This window comes from Seriola dumerili, unplaced genomic scaffold (assembly GCF_002260705.1).
Source record: "Seriola dumerili isolate Sdu_G_001 unplaced genomic scaffold, Sdu_1.0 BDQW01000138.1, whole genome shotgun sequence".
Lineage (NCBI taxonomy): Eukaryota > Metazoa > Chordata > Actinopteri > Carangiformes > Carangidae > Seriola > Seriola dumerili.
In genome coordinates, this window is record NW_019174393.1 from 14,115,482 (window position 1) to 14,129,401 (window position 13,920).

Here is a 13,920-nt window from a genome sequence, read left to right on the forward strand (position 1 = left end):
CCATCCTCACACAACAATCTCAGTCCAGATTGTTCTGGTCTGTGGTTCTCTGATGGTGGAACAAGCAGGAGCGTCCCTCTCTATCTCATCTCAGACTCATCTCTTCAGAGAGCACCTCCTCTCCTAACACCTCGAACATGCCTAACTAGCTCTTACTATAAACTTTCACTGCACTTCTTTACCTGATCTCTTTGCACTTATTGAACAGATGTAATACTTAGCACTTAGACCAAGGTGCACAGCTTTATTGATGTCCCTCACTTGTGAGTCGCTTGGATAAAAGCAACTGCCAAATGAGTAAATGTAATGAAAAGAGAAAATGGTTTCCCTGTTAAGGTTTGTCCTGTATAACTCTTTGAGGCTGGTAGTGGAACAAAATGGGCCAAATCACTCATTGTGACTTTGTGTACTCACCGACGATAATGCAGGGTATCAGCAGAAGGACAAGCACCGTCAAAATGAACAGTGATGAAGAGTTAAGGTTCAGTGTTATTGTCCTATCTCCATACTCTATCTGTAAAAAAAAAAAATAAAAAAAATAAAAAAAAATAATCACATTACATTTGAAAGGAATTGTACAGAGCACAAATACATATTTACTACTTTGAAAAAAAGTTACATTCAATAACTATTGTACAGAAACCAATATACTCTATGATCAGCCTCGTTTTATTTTGGATGAAAGATTTACCTTTAACTGCTGAAATTTAGTGAGGGTCGTGCTCTTTATGTCACAGGTGAAAAGGTCAGACTTATTTTTGGTTTCTTTGATCACCATGATGCAGGGATGTTCTTTTCCTTCATGAATGCCGAACACTGACAGCTCAGCTCTTGTCATGTCCAGTTTGTCTGCCTTTTTCTGAAACAAAAAGAGATACAAATGCTGACCTTCAATGTATTCATGTCTTTATGTGTATGCATTTGTGACAACAATATTCATTACCTCTATGATGATGCGGATATCGTCCCCTCTCTTTGTGGATGTGAAGCTGGTAAACTCAGGGTTTGGATAGTAGGTGATGCTTGTGGAGCAGGGCACGGTTTCGTTGGCTACTTTCAGAGACAAAGTGCTGGTAAAAGTCGCCTGATTGTTTCCTGCCGCAGGTGTGTAATAGGTGAGATTCTGCAGCGAATTGAAGGAATATTCTGTGTTATATAGAATATGATGTGATCTACAGTGAAGTCAGAATTTTACATATACTTAGGTTGAAGTAATTTCTTAACCACTCCACAGATTTCATGTTCTCAAACTATAGTTTTAGCAACTTGGTAAGGTGAAGTACTTTTTACAGCAATTGTTTAGTTTGTTTCACTTTTAATTCACTATATCACAATTCCAGTCAGTCAGAAGTTTCTATACACTAAATTGTATAGTGTAAAAGTGCCTTGAAACTGATCGGAAAATTCCAGCAAATGATGTCATGGGTTTAGAAGCTTCTGATAGGCTAATTGGAATCATCTGTGTTAATTGGAGGTGTGGAAGTATTTTAAGGCCTGACTTCTAACTCTTTGATTGACATCATTGGAAAATCAAAAGAAATCAGCTCAAGACTTGTGGGCCTCCACAAGTCTGGTACATCCTAGGGAGCAATTTCCTGATACCGGAAGGTTCTATGTTCATCTATACAAAGCAACCGTACACTATAACTAACTAACTATAAACACCATGGGACCATGCAGGTGTCATACCACTCAGGAAGGAGATGTGTTCTGTCTCCTCGAAATGAACTTACTTTGGTGTGAAAAGTGCAAATGAATCCCAGAACAAACAGCATTTACGCTGTTAAGAGAGTCTTAACAACATAACCTGAAAAGCTGCTCAGCAAGGAAGAAGTCCCTCCTCCAAAACTGCCATAAAAAAAAAAAACAAAACAAAACAAAACAACAGACTACAGATTGCAACTGCACATGGGAACAAAGATCTTACTTTATGGAGAAATGTCCTGTGGACTGATGAAACTAAAATTGAACTGTCTGTGCATAATGACCATCGTATGTTTGGAGAATAAAAGGATGAGGCTTGCAAGAATGCCATCCCAATTGTGAAGCAGCATCATGTTGTGTGGGGATTTGCTGCACAAGGGACTGGAGCACTTCAGGAAATAGATGGCATCATGAGGAAGGAAAATTACGCGGATATACTGAAGAGACATCTCAAGACATCTGCCAGGAAGTTAAAGCTCAGTTGCAAATGGGTCTTCCAAATGTACAATGAACCCAAACACACTTCCAAAGTTGTGGCAAAATAGCTTGAGAACAACGAAGTCAATGTATTGGGAGTGGCCATCACAAAGCCCTAATGTCAATCCAACTGAAAATTTGTGTACAGAATTGAAAAAGAGGTGTAACAAGCAAGGAGGCCTACAACCCTGTCTCACTTCCACCAGCTCTGTCAGGACCTAATTGTGAGAAGCTTGTGAAGGGCATTTGACCGAAATTAAACAATTTAAAAAGGCAATTCTACCAAATACTAGCAAAGTGTATGTAAACATCTGACCCACTGGGAATGTGATGAAAGGAACAAAAGCTGAAATGAATCATTCTCTCTACTATTATTCTAAAATTACACATTTAAGTGATCCTAAGATCCTAAGACATGTTGTTTATTAGGATTAAATCAGTAATCGTGCAAACCTCGGTCTGAATGTATTTGTCTGAAGTGTATGTAAACATCTGACTTCAACTGTATGTATTGCATAGAAGGACATGGTAATGTAATGTAACACGACACAAACATGATTTGACATCTCTTTGACAACAACGTAAAATACTAGAAAATACTAATAGTGGAAAATTACACAGGATGATGTGACAGGACATGTTGTGATATAATGTGACAGTAAAGTGTAATGCAGAATGATATGACATGACATAATTAATGATAGATAACAACGCAATGTAACATTGTGCTCGTCTCCAGACCCACGTGATAGCTGCTGTTTCCAGGAAGTTTGACCTCCTGCGGGGCGTGGCTGTGTGTGATCCCTTCCACAAAGTCCAGGCGAGAGCCGGTGAGTGTGATCTTCCTCTTTCCACTACAGGACACAGAGGAGCAGCCAATTACAATTTAATACACAAGCTCTGTTGTTCTTACATTTTGTTGTGAGTCATTGGGAGGATTTGTGTTTTAAAACCCAACAGTATCTTAACTGTCATGTCTTTTAAAACTGTGTTACTTTTTGAGATGCAAACCCAAAGGCAGAAGTGTCAGTTTCAGTTGCTTCAACCATAATGGGAAGTGGTGAAAGATACTGCTTTTGGGAAGTTGCTGTCATTCCCCATCAGATCACCCTCAACCTGTAACAGTTTGTTAGTTACTGACATTGTTACGGAGAATAAGTCTCTGGAGCTTTTGTGATACCAAAGTATAAAATTAAATTGTCACACCAGTTCTGTCTCAATATTGACCAAGTGGTGGTTCACTGATGGCAGAACGCTATGTGTGTCACTTTAAATTTGTTCTTTCAATGACTTGCTGAAAGCTCTAAGCCAGCTCTAATGGAGCTCAGCACTGTTTTGTTAACAGTTTTAATACCTGTTCCCTCAAAACTAAAGCACTAAACCTGCTAAACGAAAGAAGTCACTACTTAAAGAGAAGCTCTTCTTATATATGTCTATGTCTATATCAGCAGTATGTCATGTTCCTTAAATGAGTTCTTTTGATTTGATTGTGTAACCCTGTATCTGCTAGAAACAACATATCTGAATCTGAGATTATTATCAGTTATAATAATAACAACAACAATAATTATTATTATCATTATTATTAAATGGTTTTATTGGCTTTTGAGACATTCAATCTTTATGTTTTATCAGGTATGTAAAAGTACCAACAAATCCAAACATACCTGACCCAAGTGCTACTTGGTACAATGTTAGTGCAGGATGGTGATGACTGGTAGGTGATTTTAGTATTGCCATGGCAACTACCGTCCGGGAGGAGAGCACATACTTTGACCACGCCTTTTGATTCTGTGCTGGGAATGTGGAACGTCAGACTCACACCTGTGTTGTTCCACACAGGAGATCTGAGCAGAGCACACAGGAAGACAGAGAGAGAGGGAGCAGTTCATCTCACTGAGTTCATGACTCTTACACAGGTAACTTGATAAATCCACCTTGTTTAAACTCACCAAGATGGTGTTTGATATGCTTAACACATGTGAGTGATAATATACTGCTATTACAAAACATCTAAACCCTAAAGAGATCAAATGGAGAATGATTTTAACATAGAAAACAGCAAAATGTTGGTGCAAGCCTATGCAGTCACATCAATCAACAATTATTGAAAATAATGATCTGACAATTCCCTGAAGCAGAAGCACACTCAGCTTTAATTTCAAGTTTACATCAGATACCAAAAAGTCTGAGCAATGATGCTGAGAAGCAAAAGGGGGTGAAGATTTTACTTTAGAGGGAAACACCACATATTTCAATTATTCCTAAAGCTGACAAATCAGCAGCTGTTCCTTTGACAATCAATGTTTCTGACTATCTGGAGCCTTATGATGATGCTGCAACACCAAACGTTGTCATCATCTAGCATTGGTAGCATGTGTGAACCAAACTTAAGCCTCAGAACCATATTTTACATCAGAAATCCAGTTTTTGGCTTCAGGAAAGAGAAATATTCATATGTATTGACTGGACGATCACTGGTAACTAATGTCAGTTCTGTCAACTAGTAGAATGTAAAAACTCATAATGTGGGTGGTATTTCCCTATAATAACTGCTATATTTAAAATGTTGTAAGCATAATCTTAGTGACCCATAAACTGACTCACTCTCGTGGAGAGCAGTCGTCAGTCTGGATCCTCACTCTGGTCACATCATTGAGGTTATGACCGCTCAACACTGCATGGTTTCTGCCGTAGAAAGACACGACACTGGGAGTGATGGAGGAGATCTCTGGCCTCTGACAGTAAAACACACAGAAAAACAATCATTTTAACGTGTCGCCTTCTACTGATGTTTTAACCTCGACTGAATGTGAAGAAGGTGAACTTCAGATGAAGAATGTGTGTGAGAGCTGAGGTTCAGACTCACAGAAAAGTTCATCCCTGACCCCATCTTTTGGCAAACACTTTCCTGCAGGAGGAAGTGGGGGAAGAAATTCAGCAGGATTACATGACACTCACTGTGAAGGTATTATTAGAGTCGATTCAGGACATTCAGCTAAAGTCAAAACCTGGAGAACAGTAGAAAACAGCCAGGCTGAGGGATATGCCAACACCTATAATGCTGCTTTATTTACATGGTGTACGTATGTGCAGAAATAGAAAATGAGACATTTTGGTTTAACCTGCATTGGACTCAGTGAAACACAGTCAGACTGTCGTCACAGTGAAGCTGCTGTCTTTGCAAAGTGTCTAAACTCTGAACCACTCTGAGCAGGCAGCTGGGTGGTGACTCAGTTGGTGACTAGTTTGTTAACGTTAGAAAACAAGACAATATGTAAATAAGATCGATGTGGAAGGCATTCCGTTTCATCTCCTTTCCCATTTGTTCACGTATGTTAGATAAATACATAAAAATATGCATAATTACATTCCTCACTCCCTGATTTGCCCAGGAACAGTGGTTTTTGCTCCAGCCACATCCAGCCCTGATACACTGCTGACACCTGAGGAGGAAACAAATCTTATAACATTTTGGTGTAAAGACCAGCGTCAGTATAACACTAGAAATATGGATCACAACGACTTGATAGATCACAAAGATCACAACATAATAATATATTATTCCTGGTTGTGAGCAGAAAGGGTTAAAGTCTTTTTCTTTATATAACTGGGACCTGATGCTTTTGACTCATTATGTGTTTCAGCTTTTTCAGCTTTATCTTCTTTTAATTATATTAGACATTATTAGTTCACAGTAGGTGTCTTTGTGTATTGACAGTGGTAGTGGACTTACAAGACAGAAGTTGGCGGTCCTCTGATCTCAGAGCAGTTGGTTAGCGTCAGTGGTTCCAATAAGGTCAATGTGCCAAGTCTAATTCTTACACCGACTGCCAGGCCTGAAATGCAAATAACACATTGAACATTACAGTTTTCAGTGATTCATGTTTACATGTAATATAACTAGAGGCATCACAGGTTTGTCAGCTGATAAACAACTGTATATAAGAGTAAAGTTACTGATGGCAGCTTTCTCAAGCTTTCAGTTTTACTTTAAAACCATCATCAGGAGCAGGCAGAGGTGACAAGGAAACAACAGCAAATAATACCAGGTGTGACTGACTGCTCAGGTACAACAGTTAGGCTGATGATAAATAAGCCTGTGTGTTTAATATTAGCAGATCCCCTGATAAACAACTGGTGTTCCCATTGTTAAGTACATAATTCATGAGATTATTACATTTATCAAATGTTACTGACCTTCGGCAGGAAGTATGTTCTCAGAGAGGATGCAGATGCATTGTGGGAACTGTGGAGGAAACTCATTCTTCCTACAAAGCTCTCTGGAACTCACAGGGAACTGACAGGCGAAGTTGGACCGTGCCTTCTCGCCCGCAGTCAGGTGTGTCAGGATGTTAAGTGTGATCTGAAAAAGGTCTCGTTGTGAGTGTTTAAAGGACAAATAACTGACACACAACTGATCAGAGTTAAAACTTGTCCTCTCTACCTGGCCGGTGGAGTCCTTAGCAACATTGTGGGAAACCATTTTCTGCTGGTAATCATCAGGAATGGACACCCAGTCTGAATCTTTGCAGTCATCTTCAAATGTGCAACTAGGAAAAGAAAAATATTTTATAACCAAGTTTAAAGTTGTTTAAAGATGTCTGAAGACGTCAGATGAGATGTTTCACTGACCTCTTAGAGTCACACCAGACACAGTATGGATCCTGTGCAGACCAGCACTCCTGCACATTTTTGTATGTGCTGCACGTTGACACGGGGACACGCTCCATCTAGAAGAAAACACTGACACTTTGCTACACTTTGAAATACAACATACGCACATGTGACATTGTGGTAATAAACAACCACTGTGTTCACCACCATCTTACATGTGATACATATGTAGTACAATCCACCCACCTTGTTCTGAAATGGCACGTACACATGTTTACGATCGACTTGATCCAGTTGTATTTTGGGAAACACTCTGCGGTCATCATTGGCCCTGTAGAGCACCGTGGGACAGACGGTGTGATAGTTCTTATCCACAGCAAGCTGACAACAAGAACGTAGCTTTGGTCATGTTCTGAGAAACTGAGCTGCTGCTGGTAAATATATAAAGGCTGAATTAAAATGAGTGGATTAAAAACTGTTTTTTCTGAAATTGGAAGCAACAGGGGCCACTCTGATCGAAATATAAAAAATGCAAAAAGAGAAAAAATGTAGATGTCAAATTGTTCACTGCTGTGACCAAGGCATTTGTGTTGGCCAGTCAGCAGACTACAGTATAACCAGCTGTAAGACTGTTTCTCAACTGTTGCAAAGAAATTGTAAATGTATAATTCAACACTTTACTAATTATATGCAAAGCTTTGAATAGACCATTAAGTTGCAAAACACATCTATAGAAAAGTTTATGAAACCATTTTCTGTAGCTGGTTTTATGATCTATTCTGAAATTCTATGCTTCACATTTATACAGACAAAAATTTACTTTTTAAACAAGGAGGATGCAGAAAGCTTTATAAATGACTTGTATACATATTCACATAATTTGTAATAGCTGAGGAAGATTTACAAATGATATGTAACATTTACATGTGATGACTGGTTTTCACTTTAGATTAGGGGGATACAGAAAGCTTTGTAAATGATTTAGCAACATGTTCACATGTTATTTATTTACAAGTGATTCATAATATATAAACTTACTACTTATTAATCCTTCTAATGATTTGTTAATGATTGTTTCAAGTTTTAAAATTTTATACATGATTTACAACATATTTGTTACATGTTAACACAGCACCAACATCTACATAATACATCTACAAATGTATATCAATGTTTTGGGAATGATTATTTTATCCTTAACTAAGAGCTTATAAATGACTTATGAATAAACATTGTTATAAAGTCTTACTCCCGACCTTGGTTGTTGTGGTTACAATAATAAACACTCAGACTGTACCAAAAGGACCAGACCTTTGTCGCAAAAAAGGTACTTGGCTAGGTTTAAGAAAAGATTGTGGTTTGGGTTCTTGGGTACTTCCTTAACTTTTGATTATCTTGGTTGTCATGGTAACAATAACTCAGTCTCCTCCTTCTAACGCAAACTTTGTAGTTCTTAATGTCACCTAACAACAAAACGTAACAATAGTTCATAATAACCTGCTATGGACTTGTTTTTTTTTTTTTTTTTGTTTGTTTTTTTTAAAAGAAGGACAGATCTACGCACATCTACAAGTAATGGAAAAAGTTTTGCTGCAGCAGTCAATGGCTGTGGTGAAATAACGGACTTACAGTGGAATTCTTTTTATGTCTGTGGTTCAGGCTTTTTGTAGGTCAGATCACTTGCTAATGACCACCACTGTTATACTTGCTGAGAAAAACCTCACTGTGTTGTCCTCTAACAGGACTAAGAGCTCACACCATGACAGAAAAAAACATGAAGTGTGTTGAAAACTTGCTGCATATTGGTGTTTCTGTGGAGCGTCAGTCACCATGTCCACATCATGTGACATCCAATGTGTTGCCTCACTTTACCATTACCTAGTACACAGGATATCATGCAAGAGTATTTTGTGCTGCTCAGGGTCACTTTCTCGCTCTTCAGCTGTAGCCTATATGTGTGGTCTGGAAATTTTCAGGTTCATCATGCTTCACCTTCCACCCTAGTGAGTGTCCCTCCTCTGGACATCACCTGACGACTGGACCTCATTCTTAGTCAGTCCTAAGATACAGATGCCATCTCTTAGTCAGTCTACTTTGTCATGCTGCTGTAGAATTGCAGCAATAGCTCTCGTTTATGTTAATTTCTGTTTTCCGTTGAGGGAATTAACTTGGGCATAATTTAAAAAAATGGAAACAAAAAACTTGATATAGACAAATAATGCTAAACAAACAGAATTTGGTATGTCTAATGCTTGACCACAACCAGATAATGGTACAGTATGTTCCAGTGAATTATAGGTCTACACTTCTACAGCTATAGCATCTTATCTTTAAGAAATAAAAGGTAATGGGTGGTCAGCCCTTTTTTTCGGTAGTATTTCTCTATACACTGTCAGTTGTCCTCCATTACATGCTACATTTCCCAGGCAATAGAAAAGCCATTCTTCTCTGTTAGGCCTCAGCTGCACAGCAGTCACAAATACACTTCGGAGTTTTATGAACACTTGTGAAGGTAAAGCATGAAAGAGCCTATTGTGTCTTGCAGAAGGTTACTGGAGTGCTCCCAGACTTCTGTTCAAATCGTTAATCATGTGGGTGAGCATGTATAAAGAGTGTCTGCACAATATAAACAGTTTTATCAGGGAAAAGGAAAGAAGGCAGAGGATGATGCAATGGAGAAGATGCAGAGGAAATAAAGATAGTGACCGAAAGTAATGTCAGTCTGCCAGGACCTGCTGTGGATCAAATAAAACTGCAAATAAAATTACATTATTGTACCGATGTAAAGTTGGGAAAAATGGAAGCATTTTCATTTAATACTTGTTGTTATTCAGGAAAGAAATATGGGTTTTTTTGCCATTAAATTTTACTATAATTGTTCCTGTCAATCCCCCTCCTTACTGGTAAGGATAAGCAGTATGGATAATGGATGGATGGATGTTAATGTCAATTAGCTGGTGAAATCAACCTCAGACTTCATCTTCAAAACAACACAATATTGTGACTTTAAGTTCATGTATAGATGCTACCTAATTATCATAACATAATAGATAGTCCTTGGTGAATGCTATCAGTTGTGTTATTTAAGTACTGATTCTAGGTTAATGGTTTGTTTTTCCAATTACAGATTTAACCTCTTATACACACCTTGATGAGCTGCCCATCTCCTGTCCCGATGAAGAAAACCATCCAGGCCCTCTGCCTCACTGCCAGCACAGAGGTCATGTTGTTCTGTCTGAAGAGCACTGCCTCCGGCTTCAGTGTCTTTGGTTGAGAAACACAAACAAGTTCATTATCGGGATCCAACAGGTATCAAAAGCTCTGAGAGGAGAGCTTTGAAGAACTTAAGGTCGCCTACTTACAGTATGGATAATATGCTGATAATGAATTAATGAGTGTGCAGTTACAGTAACTGACAGCTGAATTTAGTCACTTTCTCTTTAGCATCAACTCTATAAGCTGTATAAATTGACCCGTTACCTTGTTAACCGTTTGCTTGGGAGGACAATCACTACAGAAGTCTGGATCTGCATCGGCCTCTCCGCTGAGATCAGGGCTGATGTCAAACACTACCAGCTCGGTGTTCAGCTGTCCTTCACCCACACTGAACACTCCGCTCCAGAGCACCGGCGGACCGCCCGGGATCACCGAGGAGGCCAGGAGTCTGTTACCGTCACCACCACCTTCAGAGACACTGAGAGTCGCGCCCCGCAGCGACTTGACAGTCTCGACCTTGTTGGTTTTGCCCTCAAACCAAATTAGATGGACTTTGTTACTTTTGGAGCCGGAGGGCACGTTGGAGAGCAGATATATGGTTGAACTGATCTGAAATCCGTCCACAAACTCCACATCGCCTTTACTTTCGAAAGAAGGTCGGGATTGCTCATCATTAAAAGAAAATATACCTCCGGACTGCTTCTCATCCGTATTCTGAAGGTTGACAGTTTGGGTATCAGAGGAGCAGCGGCTCGGACCGGAATGTTCTTGATGTTTTTGCTGTATCGCGGTCAGAATGTAAAAGTGGCTCTGGGTTGGACTCTTCTCCACTGTCACCAAGACTGAGACGGACGCGCTGCTGCGCCTCAGTGGTCCCACATAGATGCTCTCCCTGTGCACAAAGTTAGAGATGTTCATCAGGTCCAGAACTTCACAGTAACCACACTCATCGTCGGTCACCCCGCAGCTGATCAGAGTGCCGTTCTCAACAAATGGCAATAACACGTTGACGCTGAAAGTTGCGTTCCACCACGCCATCTCAGAAACACGGTAGAAATGCTCCTCAACCGGCGGGATGGCACCGTCCTTCATGAATCCTCTCTGGGTCAGACTCCGGACCAGAGTCAGGTTGTGGCTCAGCTGATACAGCCTCTCCTCTGTAGCGATGTAAACCGAGTTGGAGGCCACGGCGAAGTGACGGATATCTCCATCAAAAGTGAAGCCTCCATCCTCCCCCCGACACCGACCCGGTTCTCCCCAGAGAATAAACAACAGACCAGGCAGCAGGATCATGTTCTAGCAGCTGTGGCAGCTTTAAGTGGGAAACCCTCATACACTGACGACCTGCATGGCTCTGTACACTCCGCTAGTGCCACTAGTCGTGCGTAAAAGCGCAGCGCGCCTCTGCTGAAAAGAGAAGTGCAGAAAGTAGGAGAGGCCTCCGAAAACGAAAGCCATCAGACATTTAACTGTTTCTCAGAAACAGATTTAGCAGCAGCGCTTTCACTCAGCTCCATTTGCCCCACTCTTATCATGTTTTCAACAAAGTCTGTAGAGTTTAAGTCAAACAGATCGCAGTGATGTACGACACGATGACAGCCTCCAACTGACCACAAAGCATATGATAAATCCACTACACAGTTGGAACATCTTCAGCATCGAAAGCTTTGGTGAAGCGGGCGAGGTCATAAAACGCCCCCGTTCACTAAGACAGCAGTGAGTTCTGATTGGCCTGCCATGTCGCCAATCTGCATATGAGAATGGTCCCTCTCCATCATTCAAATGAATTTATTAAATAAACTCCAGAATATATTAATCAACCGAAATCCCTCGAACATCTCACCAAGCCCCCTCATTTTAAAGACAGAATCCAGACATAGAGATATGTCTGAGCTAAATGTAAATAACTTTAGACTGTTACAGGCATCAGTGATTTATACAAAGGAGAAGTGGAGTAACCGAAATCATCAGGTGACCAGCCTTCAAAACTACATTATACAACTTTCTACATGTTCAAACTACAGAAAAGCAAAGATGTAAAAAAAGTGAGGTCTGGGTGACATCTAGTGTTAGCTTTGGGAAGTTTTCTTCTAGTTGCTTGCACTGTGGATGTCACCGACCAAACAGGTGAATGCAGATAGCCCACATTATTTCCAGAAATCATGTATCGACAGTGATGATCAGACAGGGGCAACACAACAAAGCTGATCAAAGATGCTCAATGACAGAATATCAAAGCATGTCAGTTTGGTATTGTAACAAAAGTCAGTCCATATTTGAAATGATTAAATAGAAATCAAAATATATCCAAACGGACTACTATAGGCTACTATTGTGCCCCATCTGCCGTTTGGAATAGTTCTTTAATACAGAGTAATATCAATTAGACTTAACACAAAAAATGTCCCAAAAAATTAAATCAGACCGAGTAATTTATTCACCAACAATAGCCCTAATATACATGTCGCCTATTTTCTCTCATATCTAAAATATGTGTAGGTGGGATAGGCCATACGGTTTCTAGCTGTTTACAGCTTACTTTTCATTGTAAACCTGACTAACAGGGTGTAGTGGAGGAAAACTGCCCAGGTGAATGTGAAAACAAGGTTCTGAGAAAAGATAAAAGACATAAAAGGGAAATTAATCAAAACGACCTGATCATATAGGGGCGTCCGGTAGACACAACAGGTGCATACCAATATAACCGCAGCGTCCACGGTCTGGTTCCCAGCCACGGGACACGTGTGTTGAAACATTGTTTGAATCCAATGCTGGAGGTGAGCAGCTCGCAGATGAAAAGTCGTTTCATGTTGTACTTCCTCGGTTTGTGTTCGTATGGATAAAGTTTTTTTTTATTATTCGCGTAGGCCTCGGTGTCGTCTCGCTGTAGTTTAACGCTGTTTTCCTTTATAACTGAATCAATTTAACTAATGAGAGACAGGTGTTTGCTAGCGCGAGCTTTTCTTTGATCACATGACAGTTTTTTATTTGTTGACCTGCTCATTATTTCACGTGTTTCCGGTGTTAGTTTTTACTCCTTAGGTTTCCTGTTTACTTATATGTAACGATGATAATTATTGCTATTCCAAAAGCTATTATTGCTGTTTCAATTTAATTCCAATGAGAGCAGGAAGCGCTGGAAAATTTAGCTATTTCTTATTAATTTGAATTGTTCTTCTTTACATTTACTTCCTTTTCAAACTTCTCACTTCATCTGGCTGAACAGTAGTCACTACAGAAGAGGTTACTGTTTGACTGGATAACTGGGATCACATCATTAGCTACTTTCTCAACCACTTTCAGCTATTCTAGTTGACTTCAACTCTGGCCTTAACAGTGTCACATACTCAAACCAAACCTCCGAACAACCTTCAAAGTGATCAACAAACAAATGTCTATGTTGCAGTCATCCGTGATCAGGTAAATGAATATTTTAATTGTATATACCATTGTCCTGTACATTAAAACATTCAAGTCACCTTGCGCCGTGTTTGAGAAACATGGATCTCATTTGCTTTGTCTACTTCATGAAATACATTTACTGATTAAATTTATTGGTTGAAATTAATACACAGTAATTACAATGTTCAGCTTTCAGCAATTGTTAAGTCACAGTGAAGTTGACCTTTGACCATTTGGATATAAAATGTCATCACTTTATCATTTTATCCTTATAGACATTTGTATAAAATTCTGTCATACCGTATGAGTGATTGAGTTATGGTCCAAAATGTTGTGTGAGATCACAGTGGCCTTGACCTTTGACCTCTGATCTCCATATTCTAATCAGTTCATCCTTGAGTCCAGGTGAATGTTTGTGCCTAATTTGAAGAAATTTCCTCCAGGTGTTAGAGATATGTTCATGAGAATGGGACTGACAAACTGAAAATATCATGAAGGGGGCAT

The 13,920-nt window shown here is 39.7% G+C and overlaps 1 protein-coding gene and 1 long non-coding RNA gene across 2 annotated transcripts in view; both read right to left on the minus strand.

The window, feature by feature from the left end:
- The window catches only part of LOC111224603 (plexin-C1-like), a 29,311-nt gene extending 15,829 nt beyond the window's left edge, over positions 1-13,482 (minus strand). Inside the window, exons 1-14 of the mRNA XM_022749152.1 lie at positions 10,279-13,482; positions 9,946-10,062; positions 7,045-7,179; positions 6,817-6,914; positions 6,629-6,734; positions 6,382-6,547; positions 6,007-6,020; positions 5,051-5,092; positions 4,789-4,919; positions 3,849-4,028; positions 2,927-3,035; positions 944-1,123; positions 692-859; positions 415-514 (exon numbers count right to left, since the gene is read on the minus strand). Coding sequence (XP_022604873.1) covers positions 415-514; positions 692-859; positions 944-1,123; positions 2,927-3,035; positions 3,849-4,028; positions 4,789-4,919; positions 5,051-5,092; positions 6,007-6,020; positions 6,382-6,547; positions 6,629-6,734; positions 6,817-6,914; positions 7,045-7,179; positions 9,946-10,062; positions 10,279-11,307 — 2,575 coding nt within the window. The 5' untranslated portion in view covers positions 11,308-13,482. The remainder of the gene's footprint in view (positions 1-414; positions 515-691; positions 860-943; positions 1,124-2,926; positions 3,036-3,848; positions 4,029-4,788; positions 4,920-5,050; positions 5,093-6,006; positions 6,021-6,381; positions 6,548-6,628; positions 6,735-6,816; positions 6,915-7,044; positions 7,180-9,945; positions 10,063-10,278) is intronic.
- Positions 5,078-6,005, minus strand: LOC111224494. The gene is made up of 3 exons (XR_002665226.1): positions 5,918-6,005; positions 5,552-5,627; positions 5,078-5,092 (listed from the first exon to the last, which is right to left on the minus strand). It is a non-coding gene; the product is annotated as an uncharacterized LOC111224494 (long non-coding RNA).
- Positions 13,483-13,920: the final 438 nt, after the last annotated feature.